At 40.8% G+C, this 20,656-nt stretch overlaps 1 protein-coding gene across 7 annotated transcripts in view; it reads left to right on the forward strand.

Moving 5' to 3' along the window:
• The window catches only part of LOC141108339 (methyl-CpG-binding domain protein 1-like), a 70,060-nt gene extending 50,618 nt beyond the window's left edge, over window positions 1-19,442 (forward strand). For 6 of the 7 annotated variants that reach the window (XM_073599864.1, XM_073599866.1, XM_073599862.1 and 3 more), the window contains 5 exons: window positions 4,139-4,243; window positions 4,332-4,424; window positions 6,652-6,756; window positions 6,843-6,923; window positions 11,622-19,442. In XM_073599864.1, the coding sequence (XP_073455965.1) occupies window positions 4,139-4,243; window positions 4,332-4,424; window positions 6,652-6,756; window positions 6,843-6,923; window positions 11,622-12,068 (831 nt within the window). In that variant the 3' untranslated portion in view covers window positions 12,069-19,442. The remainder of the gene's footprint in view (window positions 1-4,138; window positions 4,244-4,331; window positions 4,425-6,651; window positions 6,757-6,842; window positions 6,924-11,621) is intronic. The other variant, XM_073599863.1, reaches the window with a different exon arrangement.
• The last annotated feature ends 1,214 nt before the right edge of the window (window positions 19,443-20,656 follow it).

The raw sequence follows: 20,656 nt of genomic DNA on the forward strand, positions 1-20,656 counted from the left end.
TCATTAAAGCCTAGATGTCCAGACCAAATTTAACAGTACTGTATACCTTTTTTTTTTTTTTTTTTTTTTTTTCTTTTTTTTTTCTTTAAGAAAATATAAGGCTTTTATCTGGTACCCTTTTTAATAGATGTGCTTTTTTTTTGTCAAAGCCTAACAAAAATTTAAAAGTGCATTTTGTTGTTTTTTTTTTCAAATAAGTTTGATAAAAAAAAGTTTTTATTTATTTATTTTTTTAAACTCTTTAATTGTACATTGTATTTTTATTTTTTTTCTTGCAAATAGTGTGGCACGGTACCATCTACAAGAGAGGTGTGCTTGTAATTAAACCCTCCATCCTGCTTGAGATCACCATGATTGGCCGTCGTGATGATCACATGATCAGGAACCATGCTGATTGTTTGATCATTGATCTGAGAGCTGCATCTACCGTAGACAGTATGGTCTCTTAACTGAGATTATGGTAGTGTACAGTGCTGCTTCATGCTGCTAGTTCACAGCTGCATCGTAGATTAAGTTTTCTCAGAATTTGGAAACATGCTTGAAAACATTATTGTGTTAAATAACAGCCTAATCAAACAGCACTAATACTCACACAAGGTCTCTTACCATTGATTGATTTTAAATGTTAGATTTTTTTTAAGCGTGTTCAAGGTTGAATAGGAGTCTGCCTTTAAAGGTGCATGCTAGTCAAACATAATTGATTTGCATTTAAATTTCGTAAGTGGGCACAGTCTGCCTGATAAGTGGCTGTAGATTCCATCATTGTTTTTAGTTTTTGCTCCAGGCTGTCCTAACATGTTATACTTAAAAAAACAAAAAACAAAAAAAAAACTACACAGAGCAGCCCGAATCATGCTCTTCTCAGGTCCCATGCCGGCGCACCTGGGTCCTGCCAGGTGTCCCGATAGCAAGCAGCTTGCTGTGGGGGCACCCAGCAGGCGCACTCCCAAGCCGCGGTTCTGTGTTTATTCACACACATCTGCGGCATCACCCCGCCCCATAGCATGAAGGTTAAAAAGTTTGTACCTTTGCAACCACTTTAAGGTTTCCAAGTAAGTTCCTAATAGAGAAACCTGTGCCGTCCTCTTACTGGCAAAGTAAACCCAGTCAAGCTTACTTTGTGAAAGCTCCAGAACGCTTTAATATAAAACCTAAGGTGGCATGATTTTGCTCTAGACTGCACCTCACACCTCCCTGTTGACAGCCATTAAGGACAGGAAGGTAGGTTTTTATGGGAGTATGTGGACCAGAGCATCACCTAGCTGACTGGCTTATTTTTTTGGTGTTAACATGTATTGAGTTTTTAAATCTCTTTACCAGGATTAGCCTGCAGATACACAAACCACACTGTTCTATGTAGAAGAAACGCCTTCCTAAGCATGAGAGAAGGTTGCATAGCACAGAATTATAGAATTATGCAATTGAAGTTCATTTAGAAATTTTGTGAAAAGCCTACTGAGTGTAGTGGTAAGGCTAGATTCACGCCTTTGCAATTGTGGTCATGTGAGTTAACTCAGTTTAACACATGGTAACTAAATATACAAAGTGTTTGTGTGTGTGTGTATATACACGCACGTACATGTGTGTGATTATATATACACATACACAGTGGATATAAAAAATCTACACAACCCTGTTAAAATGTCAGGTTTTTGTGATGTAAAAAAGAGACAAAGATAAATCATTTCAGAACTTTTTCCACCTATAATGTGACCTATAAGCTGTACAACCCAATTGAACAACAAGCTGAAATCTTTTAAGAGGAAGAAGTAAAAATAAAATAATGTGGTTGAATAAGTGTGCACACCCTCTTATAGCTCGGGATGTAGCTGTGTTCAGAATTAAGAAATCACATTCAAACTCATGTAAATAGAAGTCAGTACACACCTGCCATCATATAAAGTGCCTCTGATTAACCCCAAATAAAGTTCAGCTGTTCTAGTAGGTCTTTACTGACATTTTCTTAGTTGCATTCTACAGCAAAAGCCATGATCCACAGAGAACTTCCAAAGCATCAGAGGGATGTCATTGTTAAAAGGTATCAGTCAGGAGAAAGGTACAAAAGAATTTCCAAGACATTAGATATACCATGGAACACAGTGAAGACACTCATCATCATGTGGAGAAAATATGGCACAACAGTGACATTACCAAGAACTGGACGTCCCTCCAAAATTGATAAGAAGACAAGAAGAAAACTGGTCAGGGAGGCTGCCAAGAGGTCTACTGCAACATTAAAGGAGCTGCAGGAATATCTAGCAAGTACTGGCTGTGTGGTACATGTGACAAAAATCTCCCGTATTCTTCATATGTCTGTACTATGGGGTAGAGTGGCAAGACGGAAGTCTTTTCTTACGAAGAAAAAACATCCAAGCCCAGCTAAATTTAGCAAAAACACATCTGACGTCTCTCAAAAGCATGTGTGAAATGTGTTATGGTCTGATGAAACCAAGGTTGAACTTTTTTGGCCATAATTCCAAAAGATATGTCTGGCGCAAAAACAACACTGCACATCGCCAGAAGAACACCATACCCACCGTGAAGCATGGTGGTGGCAGCATCATGGTTTGGGGCTGTTTTTACAGTTGGAACAGGGACCTTAGTCATGGTAGAGGGAATTATGAACAGTTCCAAATACCAGTCAATATTGGCACAGAGCCTTCAGGCTTCTGCTAGAAAGTTATACATGAAGAGGAACTTCATCTTTCAGCATGACAACGACCCAAAGCATACATTCAAATCAACAAAGGAATGGCTTCACCAGAAGAAGATTAAAGTTTTGGAATGGCCCAGCCAGAGCCCAGACCTGAATCAGATTGAAAACCTGTGGGGTGATCTGAAGAGGCTGTGTACAGGAGATGCCCTTGCAATCTGACAGATTTGGAGTGCTTTTGCAAAGAAGAGTGAGCAAATATTGCCAAGTCAAGATGTGCCATGCTGATAGACTCATAGCCAAAAAGACTGAGCGCTGTAATAAAATCAAAAGGTGCTTTAACAAAGTATTAATTTAAGGGTGTGCACACTTATGCAACCATTTTTTAGTTTTGCTTCCCTCCACCTAAAAGATTTCAGTTTTTTGTTCAACTGAGTTGTACAGTTTATAGGTCACATTAAGCCCTGGTTCACAATGATGCGATTTGGCATGCGATTTGACATGCCAAATCGGTGGCAATTGGAGCGTCCCAAATGGTGCGCCGCCGCACCGATTTCCAAAAGTAGTCCCTTTACTGCTTTTGCCGATTTCCATTGACATCTGTGCAGAAACCCACACAAATGTCTGTGAAATTGCCCCTGAAGTCGGGACTGACATGCGGAAATGAAATTGTGCGAGTTCAGCTGAACTCACACGATTTCATTTCCGCAGTCAGTGTGAACCTAGGCTAAAGGTGGAAAGCGTTATAAAATGATTTATCTTTGTCTCATTTTTTTTACACCACAGAAACCTGACATTTTAACGGGTGTGTAGACTTTTTATATCCACTGTATGTGTGTGTATACAGTCATACTTCCACCCCGAAGTACATATGCATTTAAAAACAAGCACCCAATATATAGCGTAGCAGAGTAGACAGATCTTAATGCAATGTGTGTTGTGATGCAATGTATTGTCCAAAATAGTACCTGTATGCATTTCTCTTACAGTGTATGTCAACCCACAAACTTTTTTGTTTTCTGTTCCCATCTAAAAAAACAAATCATTTTTTGATAGTCTGTTGGAAAGTTTATTTTCTTTAGTTCAGTAATAGCTCTTCCCTTTGTAGGCCTACAACTAAGCTGCTGTGTTACAATTAGCAGTGTTAGCCTGCCATATGAGTGTGACGTTTGGCTACCTACCTATCAAGTCTATCGGATAGGCAGCCTTATGGTCAACTGAAGGAGCTTGGTAATTACAGCAAGAGATGGCACGTAAAGATATACAGTACTTTTTATTATTTTTTTTTGGCTAAAGACATGGACTAATCCCATCGCTAGGATGTGATATTCTTCCCAGCATTCCTCATGGCTGACCATTCCATGCCACACGCTTTCAGTTCTTTTGCCAGCTGTGGTTTGGGGTTTCCTCTTTGTATGTTTAAGTTTTGGCTGTGTAAAAGCTCTGCTTGCAGTTTGCTTAAACCCTCCATGATTTGTGTTATAGGAAAAAAATATCCCTGTGAATCTCAAGTCTAGCAATCATCCTGTGATCCTCGAGCGACTCCAGAGAGAGAAGTTGGCGGCTGATGATGAGAAGATGGAGACATTGGTTAGTTTAATGCTCGCAAGATCTGAGCTCTGCAGTTCTTTCTCATTGTTTCCTTACATTAATTTATAATTTTGCTGTCATTCTCTAGCAGCAAAAGCCGCAATTGATGCTCACACCCAGGTTGCCAATTATTAAGTTGGAACGGCTGGATTACAGAAATGGAAAATACACATCAACCGAGGTAAGTATCACACAAATGTACCCACCTATTGCCCGTCATATGGTAAAACGACGGGCGCAAGGTGGCTCTCTTGTTCTGAGATGACGTTGTCCCACTCTCGCCGCATTTGCGCGGTAATCGGCGGAGCGCTGTGTCCCTGGGACACACCGCATCACCGATCTCGGTAAAGAGCCAATAACGAGGCTCTTTACCCTTGTGATCAGCTGTGTCCAATCCCAGCTGATCACATATGAACAAGGAAATGCTGGTTATAGGCATTCCTCTCCTCATACTGACGGCGTGTGAGGTGAGGAGAGCCAATCAGTGGCATTTTCTCACAGTGCATTATCAGTGCAGCCTCAACAGTGCCCATCAATGATCCCCGTCAGTTCTGCCTTTCAGTGCAGCCCCAACAGTGCCCATCAGTGATCCCCGTCAGTCCTGCCTTTTCAGTGCAGCCTCATGAGTGCACATCAGTGAAGGAGAAAATGTACTAATTTACAAACTTTTATAACAGAAACTAAGAGAAACGTTTTTATTCAGAATTTTCTGTCTTTTTTCACTTTTTTTTTTTTTTTTTTTACCAAATGATAAAAAACCCAGTGATAATTAAATACCACTAAAAGAAAGCACTATCTGTGTAAAATAAATTATAAAAATTTTGTTTGGGTACAGCATTGCATGACCACGCATTTCAAAATGCGACAGCTCTTAAAATTGGCCTATGCAGGAAGGGAGTGAAAATGCCCAGTATTGAAGCGGATAAAGGTACATGTCGGGCAGAACTGAAAATGAAGCCTGAAAAATTACACAGCGAGCATATCCTACTTGCTGTCATCTTCAGAGCTCTGTTTTTTCTTTGGGATCATCATTTTCTTACTTTCTGGGCAGGAACGGTTTTCCCAAGCATACTCGCTGCATTTCTCAAAGGCACAAGTAAGCTTGATAACTGATTTTGGGAGTTTGAATTGGAGTGGAGATTCATCAAGCAGGCTGAAGCGAAGTTTAGATTGAGATTGTTGTGTTTTTTCTTTTTTTTTTTTCCTATTTTAAAGTAATGATGAAAAGCCCAAGTCCATGCTCTATGTTTGGTTTTCAGCTTAGAGAAAACTTGGCATGCCTTATCCTTACCCCTAGGGTTCCCATAATTTTCCGTGCAAGAAAATTGTGCTGTCTGACATCAGAAACTAGCTTCACTGTTTACTAGTTTGTCTAGACTGTGCTGGAAGGGTCCCAAAAGAGTGTTTATACTGCAAACGGACCCTTTTTATCAGTTTAAGCAGAAAATGTGCAGGAGGTTTAAAGATGTTTAGAAATGTAGGCAGAGGAAATAATTATAAAGCAAATTAAGGCGTGTGCAAGCAAAATAGCCACCCCTACACAAATACACAGTGCAGAACAAGGCATGGTAAGTCAGCAGTAGGGACAGCATCAGTTGTAGGAAGCCCACAGGCAAAACATGTGACTTGTCCTCTGCCTTTTTTGAGCACAGCTTTCAGAATTCAGGTCCTCTTTAAAGTGATTGTAAAGTCTCGTTTTTTTTCCTATAAAAATTACAAACATGTTTTACTTGCCTGCTCTGTAGCAGTGGATTTTCACAGAGCAGCCCCGATCCTCCTCTACTTGGGTCCCTCTTCTGTGCTCCTGGCCCGTACCTTCTGTTCAGTGCCCCCACAGCAAGCAACTTGCTATGGGGGCACTCGAGCCGAGTCGCAGCTCCTTGTGCCCATTCAGACACGGAGCCCCACCCCCTCTCTCCCCTGATTGGCTAGCTGACTTTGATTGACAGCAGCCAATGGCGCCACTGCTATGTCTCAGGCAACCAGGAGGGAGAATCTCAGACAGCTGAGACATTCGTGGACAGAGAGGGACCTCAGGTTAGTGTGAGGTGGGCAACTGCACACAGAAAGCTTTTTATCATAATGCATAGAATGCATTAAGATAAAAAAACCTTGTACCTTTACAACCCCTTTAAGATGAAAATCTGGCAGGTCTGCAGAACCATGCTAAGTGTGTCGAGATCTGATTTTTCATTTCCGAGATCTTGTATTTGTGTTTTTTTTTTTTAATAAACTGCAAGTCCATCAGTTGGCATTTATTGGCTGGTTTCAAAGAAGAGAGTTTTTGTAGCTCCCTTGTCGCAGACCAGTAGTGAATATACACATCTGTAACATGGCCACAAAACACCCCCAGGTTTGCACCCTGTTGGGATTAGATAGTGTTTTCTTAACAAATATTCTTGTTGCAGGATGGTGGTGCCTGGATCATTGGCAAAGTGGAGACCAAACAAATAAAACAGGAGTGCAAAGAGAGTAACATAGTCGATCAGGAAATACAAGAACAGCCCCTGGTAGTCTGTATTTTTTTATGTATTTAGTACAGAACGTGCAGCTTTAAATCTTCTCTTGCTAATAATGTGCTTCTTCGCAACTGTTACAGGATCTTCACTGCCCGGTGAAAGCAGAAGAGTTTATTGTAGAGACGGATGATGTAGAGGCAGCTGATGAGAGCACTCCAGTGGTTAGTTGGCAAATTCAATTGTGTTATAATAAAAATAATCATACACTTACATTTTTAGCACCAGTGCTAATGCTATCTCTAACCATCAAAAGAGTTAATCAAAATAAAATATACATTTTTGCATTAATTTATAAAAAGCTGCAGAACTGTTAGTAATATATTGTATATATGTGTATCTTTTAGATATGTGAAAATAGATATAATTGCCTTCTGCAATTATGCACATTTTGTTAAAAAAATATTAGGTGGAGGTTAAGAGGATCAGCTAGGGTTAGAAGAGTAAAAGGGAGAAATGAAAGGATCTTTGTTCAAAATCAGTCCCTCTGAAGCATGTTTGTCTAAAAGAATACTGGTTAGCTTTTCATCCACCATTATAAATTTTAGTTTTCACCATTTCATCAGTCTGAATTTCTTTGTTGTACATCCCAAGATATAGGATATCTTGCTCTGCATATGGCAGCGACCATCTTGATATACATGTGGTGGCAGAGAAACAGCACAATCGGACTACAGGGTGCAGCAAGTCCATATAACAGAAACCCAACATCAGTTATCCTACTATGGAAGGTGGGGCACTGGCGAAAAGAAAGCAGACTGATTCCTAGGGTAACCAGCGCACTGGTGCATTTTTGTGCAATACCCTCTTGACCTACTTGGACCGCTCTTTAACGGCAAGAGTCCTATTGTAAACTGGCTGGCCGTGTCCTGAAGAGAAATAAACAAGGTTCTAGTGGGTGTGGCGCTGTTCTGTTATAAGCGCTTTCTAATTTATGTGCTATTTCTTATATTTACATGATGTGCGATTGAAAAACCTATGTGACCTCTATGGGTGTGTATAAAATAATTCCTTCCAAATGAAGTGACAAGTGCAGATGCTACTCAACAGTCTTTAAAATAAACATATATAAATCGTATATCAAGCATAAGAGATGTGTGTATGAAAACAATCCTTTCAATAAAGTGGCAGGTGTGATAATCAACAATCTTCAAATAAATATATTAGGAATAAAAGTTAAATCCAAGGTGCAATAAAGTGACAAATTGTGAAAAAGTCCTATTATCGTATTCAAGTCCTAAAGTTGATAAATAATCCTTCAAAAGCAAAGTGACTGGTGCCTTATTTTCTCCTTGCTTTCTGGAAACTATTAAGGTGCAAGTGCTTCACTCCCTGCTCTCCTATGTTAATGCACTCACCAGAGGGCTCTTCCCACTAGTTGGTATTGCACCTTCACAGCCACACACTGCTGTATATTGGAACACAGACCTCGCATGCTATTGTTCTTTATCGGCCCCTTCACCTCGATAGTAGACAGTATATGCAAAGAGAAATAACACTCCGTAGTGCAATACCATTTTAACTCCTTTTATTTTATGATAGACATATCGATATGCACTTACATTTTGTTTAAATTGGTTGGCAGTAAGAAACAGGAAGTCCGTAATTCCCATGTGTTCCACTGACCAAACAGGAAGTGGCGCTATGGCTCCGCCATGGCGTCATTGTGTCATTTCCTGTTTGGTTCGTGGAACCCATGGGAATTACGGACTTACCGTTTCTTACTGCTAACCAATTTTAAACAAAATGTAAGTGCATATCCATATGTCTTTCATAAAATAAAAGGAGTTAAAATGGTATTGCACTACGGAGTGTTATTTCTCTTTGCATATACTGTGTACTATCGAGGTGAAGGGGCCGATAAAGAACAATAGCATGCGAGGTCTGTGTTCCAATATACAGCAGTGTGTGGCTGTGAAGGTGCAATACCAACTAGTGGCAAGAGCCCTCTGGTGAGTGCATTAACATAGGCGCGCAGGGAGTGAAGCATTTGTACCTTAATATATATTTTCTAGAAAGCACTGAGAAAATAAGGCACCTGTCACTTTGCTTTTGAAGGATGATCTTTATTTCCAGACGGATTGTTTATCAACTTTAGGACTTTTTCACAATTTGTCACTTCATTGCACTTTGGATTTAACTGTTAGCCATGATATATGGTTTATATATTTGAAGATTGTTGATTAGTTATCGCACCTGCCACTTTATTGAAAGGATTGTTTTCATATACACAGCTCTTATGCTTGATATATGATTTATATATGTTTATTTTAAGGATTGTTGAGTAGCATCTGCACTTATCACTTTGTTTGGAAGGAATTCATTTTATACACACCCATAGAAGTCACATAGGTTTTTCAATCGCACATCATGTAAATAGAAGCAATAGCACTTAAATAAGAACGCACTTATAACAGCAGTGTCACACCCACTAGAACATTCTTTTTTTCACGCAGACCCTACCTAGGTAGGTGTCATGGTGGAGGTAACAGCTCTTTCCATAGTATAATTAACAATCGGCACGGAACAAACCCTTAACTATTTAATGTCCTGAAGAGGTTGATTGCAAGCGGAAGTGTCTCCTCTCACTTTCTCCCTCCTTATGGAGGAGGTACCAGTGGAGGCTGAAAATATTGTGGCAGAAGAATTTCATACATGGAAGAATCCTCATCTGAAGAATCTACTTTGGAGGAATTCCAGGGTCAGGCTATCTCAGACCCAAAAGGCCTTTGTGAGTTTTCTTGCAGAAGTGGTCCTTACCAATTTAAAGCTACTGTTTCCCAAGTCCTCTACTCCAAAGGTTACTGGATTTGGATCATGGCCTCCCCTACAACATCCTCAATCCTTTCTTGTTCATTCTTATTTAAAGGATGTTTTGTATGTGGACTGGGCTTACCTTGACATGGTGTTCATTCTGTCAAAAAGGTTTGCTTAGCAATACCCTATGGAAAGTGAGTTCATTCATAAATGGAGTATGCCTTCAGTGGATTTCCTATCTCAACAAGTCACTGAAGGTCCCAGCAGACAAAATCCCAGTATTTAAAGGATAAGTTCACCTTTGGAACATGTTACATGTTCCACCTGTTTAAGGGTGGAATATGTAACTTGTTCCAGCATCTGCACTCCGCGCGGGCGGAGGTTCCTCTCCTTGCACCTGTTGTCATGTTTCACAGCGCAACCGTGCAGGTTGTAGGAGTGTGCCAAAACCTGAAGGTTTGGCCTTCAGGTTTTGCCTTCAGGTTGCATAACGAGAGAGACATCCTGGTTGTGTGAATACTGAGGGGAACAAGGTGCCTCAGTAATGCATTCAGCAACTTTTTTGACTGGGGGTCTTGTTTGTACACATGTGCAGGATCTTATGGCTAACATGTTGGTCAGCAGAGTTACCCTGTAAAAAGCATGTCTAACCTTGACCCTTTCAGAAGGAGCATATGTTTTGGTCTGGCATTGGATGATTACAATCACAAACAAACTGTGGGTAAGAGTACCTTGTTACTGCTTTAAAGAAGTTGAAGCCTACAATGCAAAACCTGATGCTCTTTCTACTTTCAAAGAGCATTCTTTTTGCCAGCCTCAAGCTCTTAGCCCGGGCCCTGACTCCCAAGTCCTCCAAAGCCATGGAGAAGCCTTCCTCAAAATCAAGGGACGCCACCACCCTTTGGGCTGGGGGGAAAGTTTGCAAGCCTTCCTGGAAGTTTGACAGGAGAAGATTGCAACAGATAAATAGGTCTGCAAAATAGTAGTTCACAGTTACAAGCTTAAATTCCCAAGCTTTCCCCCCTAAACACTTTGTTTGCATATGTTTCTTTGAATCCGCACAAAAGAATTGTTCTTTTCCCATATTCCAACAGAATATAGATAACTATAGAATATAATAAATAGTGGTATAAAATAATCAATAAATTAGACTATAATATCACACTAAAAACAGCGCTAATGTTGAGCTGAAATACACATGCATGTGGCCAACTTCACACGAAAGTCCTTTAGGATTAGTGAGGAGTTTAAAAAGTGGTTCAGAAAGTGTTCATAGGTGATCTTAAAACAGAGTCTCAGTGTGCACCTTCCACCGGTCAGTCCAATTCCACCTTGTGAGAACACACTTCCCTCAGGGGGTTAAACTCACCAGAGCTAAGCAATAATAAGCCTCCAAGGAAAGAAACATCCAAGCCACAAGCTGCTGCCAACACCACTCCGGAGGATTCACAGATGATCAGGGCTAAACAAGTCTGATGATCTCATTATCCAGAACATCATTTCTCTGCTGCTGTCTTCTGGAGCTCATTTTTGTTACTGGGGGGACCCTGAGGGGATGTAAATCAAACCTATATTACCTCATCAAATAAATTATCTAATATATGAAACGCCAAAGTCCAGATCATGATATTGTGCAAAGTCCTTAACTTCAGTGCGAACACCCAGTGCTTAGACAGGTCAGGCAAAAATGTCTTCTTACCAGATCCAAACCACTGTAGTATTAATCATGCTTTAAACTGGAGCATTTTTTAATTATCCTTAGGGTTACAACCACTTTAGGTAAGAATTTTAACATGCTTTAAATTTTCAGGTATCCATAGAGGGTTCTGCTCTGTCACTGTTAACATAGGGCTTGCAAGTTTACTTTCTCAAAGCTTTCCACAGTTGGTTGTCCTAAGGGGAATTTCCCCTTTGCTGTAATCTCGTCGTCAGTCCCAGTTTTGTAAAAACAAGGGAAGTACTGCAATCCTCCTTTATATGCTCTGTTTTGTAGACCTGACCATAATGAACAGAAAAAATATATTTAAAACTATTATACGTCCCTTGTTTAATGGCTTTCCTTGACCCCCTCAATTTTAATTTCACTTTTTGAATATGTTTTGCAGATTACGCAGATCTTCAGCTTGGGTACCTTAAACACCAAAATCGGCCTGGATCCAGTTCTGCATGAATTATTGGCGGAGCTGAATGAAATCCCTTTGCCAGCCCACTGGGAGGTCCTGTCTGACATAGGCCCCACCTTGCAGTTGGTGCAAAGGTCAAAAGCCTCCACCATGGCAGAGACAGTTGTTCACATTCAGCCAGGACTTTACTTCCACATTGTTGTCAGAGATTACACTGTACCTTCCCTCCACGAACTCTACGAAACTCACCCAAGCCGGCTTACCACCGTTGATGATGTGGTGGAGCTAATCTGTGACCTTGAAGCTTATCGTCCTTGCGCAGGCCTTCCCAGACAAGGGCCTCGTTCTCCAAACTGCCAAGTACTAGTATATGAAGAAAGTTGTCCAGATTGCAGCCAAAACCCCTGGCCTTCAGGGTTTGTCCGCTGAACAGAGAAGGTGATGGATGAGCTGGAGCTCAGGGACAAAAGAATTGCTTGTGAGATATTCATAAGTGAAGTGTTTTGGATTGTATGTTTAGAAGGTTACAAGAAAGCATCTGAGACCTTCACCTAAGATGAAACTGTGTAATAATTAGCAGTGGTTCAGCATTGTGGATCATTTACCCCCTTACCACCACATTAAACCACACTGTACTACCCTGCTGGAATAAGCTGTATGCATAGGTAGATGATACGTTAGCCAAAGATGAGCCAGTGATGGACCTTATGGTTGTCCAATAGGTAGCATGGGTTTACTGATGGAAAATTCTGTATAATCTGGAATCCAAGCTGAATGTAAGAATTGTTTTAACAAATGGTCAGTCCATAACTAGGCATCACCAACCTGGCAAAGAATTGTTGCCTCATTCATCCCAGTTCCGTACCGTGGACCAAATAAAAGCCATGTTTGTAAAAATTGAGGTTTTAATATGCGTTTGGCTGCAGGGCTGGCTTATCCAGTGTTTGGAGACCTACTGCAGAAATGCGTGGACAAAACACTTAACTCAGGGCTGGACATATCCCAGGAGTCAGGTAGCCATTAAGCTTCTAAGTCACAGCTCATGGCCTGTTTTTTTGTTTTTGTGTTTTTGCCAGTTGAAATATGTTTTTAGATTCCTAGATTGGACTAACTGGCTCCTGAATTCTGTATTAATTTGTCCATCCCTGGCTTATTTTAAGGCATAGTATTGAAACTATTAGTTGTGCACAGGCTCTAGAATATCCACTATATTGCCTGGAAAATGTTCAGATTTTCGGAGAGGCCTTGGGAGAACAGTAAACATTGCTCCTCCTAACCCGTGACTGTATGTTTGTTTTGTTTTTTTGTTTTGTTTTTTTTTTGGAGGGTTTTTTGTGCAGTTCACAGTGTATATTAAAGGGATTCGGGTCATTTTATTTTTTTTTATTCATGAATGTAAATGATCTTATTGGTGTGTTCTAATGTTTTAAAAACCCTTTTATATTTATAGTTTACATTCTATTGAAGCAGTCATATTTGCTGATTACATGTGCAGGGTTTGCGTCCCTGCACTGCTACGCAGTGATTGTGCTGTACTGTTCCTCCCTCACTCCGTACTGGTCTATCAGTCTAATCAGACTGAAATAGAGACTAATGGGTGGCTTTTCCTGTGATCTTGCCATTTGTTCTAAACATGCTGCTCTGATTCATGCATAACCATTACATAGGAAGAATCTGCAAATCTTTGTGTGAATTAGTCATGAAAATATAGAACAGCAAAAATGAAAAAGCCACATCAAAATGTTACTTTTAGGTAAACGTCACAAAAACTCATGCACTTTAGTTTCTTTTTAAAGACGTTTTCCAGGAAAGGGGATAACCTCTTTTTTTTATTAGGGGCATTCTTCAGTTCCATACTGTCCATGAGAAAGCTGAGGGATGTGTGAGGTCCGATCCCTTATTTGACATCAGTGTTGCTGAGATTTATATTGGCTTGGGAGGTGTTATGGATATACGATAGATGTTGCTACTTACACAGCCCTTGGTTTTCAGAGGGACATTAAAGAGGTCTGAATAATGCCCAACATGACTAAGTAGAATGTAGTATTTAGTTCATAGTAGGTATTAACTTGTAATCACCTATTCAAACCAGAAAATAGTTCCTGATGCTCACATCGCTGAGCCCAGGAACCCTAGATGACTCATTCCTAACCCTCAGGCTAACCATTAAAATTTTTTTTTTTTTTTTCCAAAATCATACTTGCATAGGTGGATGCATCTGTCCCCCTCCGGCTCTAAGACTGAGAACCGAGCGATCAAAGACGACTGATCACTCGTTTCTCACCGCCTCTCTGCCGCTGGAGCTCTGGGATGTGGAGGGGACAGGAGCGGCTGGCTCAGACTCCCAGCAGCTGAGCCAGATGCCAGTCCGGGGTTGTGGGTAGATCCTGACTTTATTGTGGATATTGCCCCAGCCTGGACCGGCTCTGTGACCTCAGCCGACAGCGGGCTTCAGCAAACTGCATTCCTTTGATACACAGAAGTACAGCCAAACGAGCTTTGGCTGTACTTCTCCTTTAAACCCAAACACATACCCAAACATGTAAAACTTGAAGGAAAATTTCGTTTTTTTGTAGTTCAATGTTTTTATTAAATTTTGAAAAGCCATACAAGAAGACCTGATCGTATTAGGCAAGTTATCTGAAATGCATACAAATGTATTAAAAAGGATTCTAAAGTCCAAAATAGCAAATATAACAATACGAAAAGGCTAAAGGACAGTTCATTTTTAAAACTTTTCTCTTCTGGTAACTGGGTAATTCCAGTAATTATAAATCTCAGTATGTTAATTTTTTTAAGTTTCACATGCTGTTATGGAACAATATAAAATGTTACTAGGGGTGCATGAACATTTGAATTATTGCTCTCTAAAATGTGTAAACTGTTTTACACACCCCTCTCAGTGTTCAGCTGCCCATATAGATTAAAAATAGAGTCAAAAATAAAACAAAAATTCTTGTCGATCATCAGGTTATTCGTCTTTTGCATCATTAGTGTTCCAACTGGGAACGTGATTTTCATGCCACAATATAAAGTGTCTGATCCAACATGCTGGATTTGTTTTTATAAAAACAAACGATGGCACAATCACATGCACCATTTTTGTTTTTCGTTCGACAAAACGTTCAGTTTTCGACTTGTCTATGGCCAGCCTTCTAATTTGTCCCAGCCCTGTTACTGTTAGTTTTTCTGTTTAGCTTAGTCTGCAAATGTAGAGAATTTTTGAAATATGGGCATGTGTTATAAAAAATGTAAATCAATATGAATTTTATCATTAGGGTCACGCATTAACTGTATACAGTTATCAGATCACCATTTTTTGCCATAGTTGTTTCTTTGATCTGATCTCTCCAATGAATACTTAACCTCCTCCCTCACACTTGATACTTTTTCCTTGACAGTCAGAAGGCAAGCGGCTTCTGCTGTGTTCTCTCCATTGGAGCCAAAATGCTCAGTAAATCCCACTACAAAGGGTAGTGGCATTTACTGGTGTTTAACAAACACCAACTATGAATTTTTTTTTTTTTTTTTTATTATTATAGATATAAACTTAAAAATCTAGGTACCTTGGCCTGAAGAGCAGTCTACAATAAGCAATTAAAGTGCTTTGGGCAGCTTATTTCTAAGGTTGCTGAACACCTCTTAATGGCTGAATCGTTAACCTTATAGCAGCTCTAGGTGACCTTTTTCCAACTTTAACCAGTGCGAAATCTCGCTACAAACTGCCTTTAGGGTTTATTCACATGAGACACCGATGCCCACACAATGTGTTTATGTGCTCAGGAGTGACAGGTATTCTGTGCAGCCACCAGAAGCCTGTTAAAAATTGTCTAGAATGGTGGTATGGATTTTCCCACACATCTGAGCATTTACATCCGGCCCTATACAGATATAAATACTTCAGTTTTTGTGAGAAGATCTGTACAGACCATGTGTCTGCAAGCCTTTTATTGAATTTTATATTAAGTATGGTGAAGGGCAACTTAAATCTGTCATAAAAATACATTCAGCATAAATGTGCAATACAATGTGAAACTCAAATGGTTAATTAAACAAAGTGCAAATAAGTCCATTGTAAACACAATCTCCAAAAGTCCAATATTTCTGTTTAATATAATACAGACTAATACACCCAAGTGTATTCCAAAAACCTACTGAAGAAGCCCAATGACAAGGGCGCAATGTGTATAGGGAGGAGCCGAGCCCCTGACGTCACATTGTTCTCTTGCCTGGGAGCTGAGCTGGCGTTTGACCACTGAACATTTTTAACTATCTGCATTTTAGTAAGTGTATGTTTTTGTAGGAATAAACATGTTTTAGTGGAAGTACACTATGTCTGTGCTTTTGTATCTTCCATAATCCTGCTGTGATTTGTGAGCTGTTGTGGTGGAGTTGGAGGAAACTGTCTTTTGGAGTGCAGGAAGGAGGATTGAGGAGCGGGTCCCTACATACTTGAGCCTGGAGTATCATATATCTTGTGCTGTTTGATTTTGAAATTAAGGTGAGCAGGTTATTCACCTGGTGAAGGATGGGCACCAAAGCATGAATTTATTTTGAAGACACTCGGGTGTATCATTCTGTATTGAACAGAAATATTGGACTTTTGGAGATTGTGTTTACAATGGACTTATTTGCACTTTATGTTTAATTTACCTATTTGAGAGTTTCGTATTGTATTGCACTTTTGCACATTGTTGCTGAATGTATTTTTATGACAGATTTAAGTTGCACTTAAATGTGCATATAATAAATCTTACATTTAATATATGAATATATGAGGTGGGTTAATCACTGAAGTGTTATAGTGAGCAGCTTTTATAGATTCATTTAATTTTAGATTCATTTAATTTTAGATTCATTTAAATTTTGTAGTATTTTATTATTTTGATAGCGCTGATTTATTGTATCACGGTCATATTTATTGAATGCGGCTGGCAGTGGCTGCAAGTAACACTAGTCACTCCTGGGTGCATAAACGCATGCTGTCGAGCCTTTGTGCTATGAACACAAGTCCTTAAAGCTACAGTCAACACTCCCATTAGCATCTGTATTAAACTCCCCATGACAGGAGCTGATGGCTACTCTAATGACTTGCTGAAAATGTGTGAACTGCTTTGTAAGCATTTGCTGTACCCATTGCTCTTCACATCATACCTGTGTGAACCAAGCCTACACTTTGCACAGGAAAACTTTTTGTTTTGTATTAAAATTCATAGCTAAGGTCCAGGTTGAATTTCAAAGGCATAGCAGGGAATTTCTAGGTTTGAGATTTTATAGGCAAGTTTTTTTTCAGGCTTATACTGGATACCTCTAGAGCCTGTACTGACATATATATATATATATAAGCAAGATTTACAATATATACAGTTTTTAAAGTTGAATACCAGGCAGATGTAAAACACTATTTATGCCAGTTATGTGTTCATTAAATAAACCTTTTACTGAGAGAAATGCAGTCAATCCATTGCAGCCCCCCTTCTAGGTGTTTGGCTGTTATGCTGGCCTGCTGTCTTCAGTGCTTTCTGATTTTGGTGACCTGAAACACATACACAGATCAGGAAAGTCATATTTGCTTGCTTCCTCTGTGTCAGTGATTCTAAGTATTAAAAAAAAAAAAAAAAAAAAAAATCAGCTTGAGAGCCAGGCAACTAGAATTATAAAGAAGGCATTGGCAGCCTCCATGTTTCTCTCATGGTAGGTTTCCGTTAAATGTTTTACAATAACTTTACAAAAGCACACTGAGTCAATCGGAGCTCTACTGCTGTGCACCATGTTGTCTGACAATGAACATGCTAACGCAATGGGAAAGTAAAGCAATTCCCTTATCAATTCGCTCCTGTTCCTTCATTGTCCAGCCAGCAGAGGCAGGGGGTGATCCGTAATCATGCTGTATTCCTTAAGTGAGCTGAAGGGTCTTGGGTCCTGTCTTTACTGTCTAGCAGGGGAGCCTGGATTAAAAGGTTCTTAAATTTCTGAAGCTTTTGGCGAGTAAAGCAGTTCACATACACTATATTGCAAAAGTATTGGGACGCCTGCCTTTACACACATCAAATTTAATGGCATCCCAGTCTTAGTCCATAGCGTTCAATATTGAGTTGGCCCATCCTTTGCACCTATACCAGATTCAAGTCCTCTGGGAAGGCTGGTCAGGCACTGATGTTGAACGAGAAGGCCTGGCTCTCAGTCTCCGCTCTAATTCATGCCAGAGGTGTCCTATCGGGTTGAGGTCGGAAATCTGTGCGGGCCAGTCAAGTTCCTCCACCCCAAACTCGCTCATCCATGTTTTTATGGACTTTGCTTTGTGCACTGGTGCGTAGTCTTGTTGGAACAGCAAGGGGTCATCCCCAAACTGTTCCCACAAAGTTAGGAAAATGAAATTGTCCAAAATGTCTTGGTATGCTGACGTCTTAAGAGTTCCCTTCACTGGAACTAAAGGGCCAAGCCCAATCCCTGAAAAACATCCCCACACCATAATCCCCCTCCACCAAATAATTTGGAGGTGTGGACCAATACTTTTGGCAATATAGTGTGGACGAGAGAGTTTGGGGTGGAGGAACTTGACTGGCCTGCACAGAGTCCTGACCTTAAAGGGGTTGTAAACCCTTGTGTCAAAACTTCTGGCAGGGAGCAGCCCCCTGTTTTACTTACCTGAGCCCCTTCATTCACTCGGCGGAGGCGCGCTCTCCTTCTCTGCACGGGGTCCCGGCTCTTGATTGGATAGATTGATAGCAGCGCAGCCATTGGCTCCTGCTGTCAATCAAATCCAATGACACGGGTGCCAGGGGGCGGGGCCGAGTCCGGCATTCATTTCTATGGATGCAAATGCTGGACTCGGGAGCACACCTGCAATGTAACCCCTAGGGAGAGCGCTTCTCCTAGGGGGTTATCTGATAAGAGGAGGAGCTGCCGAGGGGACCCCAGAAGTCGAGGATCGGGCCACTCCTTGCAAAACGAGCTGCACAGTGGAGGTAAGTATGACATGTTTATTATTTAAAAAAAAAAAAAAAAAAAGATGAAGCCTTAGTCACTTTAACCCGATAGAACACCTTTGGGATGAATTAGAGCAGAGACTGTGAGTCAGACCTTCTCGTCCACATCAGTGCCTGACCTCACAAATGTGCTTCTGGAACAATGGTCAAACATTCCCGTGGACAGCCTTCTCAGATGAGTTGAAGCTGTTATAGCTGCAAAGGGTGGGCCAAGGCAATATTGAACCCTATGGACTAAAACTAGGATGCCATTAAAGTTCATGTGTGTGTAAAGGCAGGTGTTGCAATACTTTTGACAATATAGTGTATGTGTGTATTTGAGCTGTGCTGCTTGCCTGGAAATACAAGCAAATTTTATAATTACTGGACTTTGCCACATTTCAAGTATTATAATCTGCTCTTAAAGTGTTAGAATGGGATTATAGTGCCTATTCTTAGTACATAGGGGCAGAGTTCCATAATACCATTCTTTTCAAATGTCATTTTGGAAATGATTTTTTTTTCTTTGTTTTCTACACTGGAAGTCACTGAGGCTGGGCCGCAGGCGAAAAGAAATGAACGTTCTACAAAATTCTTTACAATGAATGATATTAATAGTTTGCTTTGTTTTTTTTTTTTTTTTAATTACCATTGCAATTAAGACACAAGTAAAAAAAAAAAAAAAAAATCTAATCTACTTTGGTCTTCCTTCCTTTCCTCCTACACTGTTGTGCCCAAGCATATCCTAAAAGTTGTTTGTCTCCTTATAGCTCTTGTTTAGAAAGTTGCTGCTTTTTAAATAAAGAATGTTCTTTATATTTGCAATAATGCACAATGTTGTCTGGTTTGTACCTAATGTTCCTATTTATCAGAGATGAAGTTATTCTCAGTGCTTTTCTGTAAAGCTGCTTTTGCAGATATTAAACCATCCAGTTGCCATGTCTTTGTGTCAGAGGAACAGCATTGATTCATATTGCCATCTTGGTGTTGATACATTGAAATACACTTTGTATAATTATGCTCTATAGTTGACTACTGTCTTTGCTTTGTAGCTTTTAGAGCAGGGATGGGCAACCCCCGGAACTGGTGCCGCAAGCGGCACACAAAGCCTCTTTTGCTGGCACTCGACTCCCTCCCCAGAGCAGTGCAGAGAAGTGTCAGTGAGACACTAGTGCATTCCAATTTCAGAATTCCCCACGCCGCACCTGCACTGAGGGGGAGGGACTGTGCCCCCACACATTGTAAAAGATGGGAAACATTGGTTCTCTAACTTTGCTGTAGCTGCGATTGTCAGCTTTTGTGATGGGGAAGAGATTGGGTGCAGTTCTGCTAGGGGGGGCGTCCCTGTTTCCAGGAGGAGGAGGACTGTCATTGGCCACTGCTAAAGCTAATCACATGCCTGCTAGCTCCGCCCACCATCACATACAAGCACGTGGGCTGGATGTGAGAGGTGGATCAGCAGGATAAGTGTGCCAGGACAGGTAGATGTGTCTCATCTCTGCTTCCTTTCATCTCTCTGCATATCACGCATATCATAGATGAGAAGAGGGTAGAGCGGTGGAGCAGATGTGCAGGGAGGTACAGTGGCGGAAGAGATGACAAGGAAGTTTAGCAGTGGGACAGAAGAGCAGGGGGGTACAGTGTTGGGGCAGATGAGAAGGGAGTTCAGTGGTGGGACAAGAAAGCAGGGGGTAGAACAGTGGGGCAGATGTGAAAGGAGGTGTATTGGTGGGACAGATGTGCAAAGAGGTACAGTGGTGTGAGGGATGAGAAGTGGGTTCAGCGGTGGGACAGAAAGGCAGAGATAAGTTCAGTGTTGGGACAGATGAGAAGATGGTTCAGTGGTAAGACAGAAGAGCATGGGGGTACGGCAGTGGAGCAGATGTGCAGGGGAGGTACGATGGTGGGGCAGATGAGAAAGGGGAAACATTGGTGGGGCAGATAAGCAGGGGGGTTACAGTGGTGGGACGGAAGAGTAGGGTGGTACAGTGGTGGGGTAGATATGCAGGAAGTTACAGTGGTGCGTCAGAAGAGCAGGGTGGAACAGTG

This window comes from Aquarana catesbeiana, linkage group LG09 (assembly GCF_042186555.1).
Source record: "Aquarana catesbeiana isolate 2022-GZ linkage group LG09, ASM4218655v1, whole genome shotgun sequence".
NCBI lineage: Eukaryota > Metazoa > Chordata > Amphibia > Anura > Ranidae > Aquarana > Aquarana catesbeiana.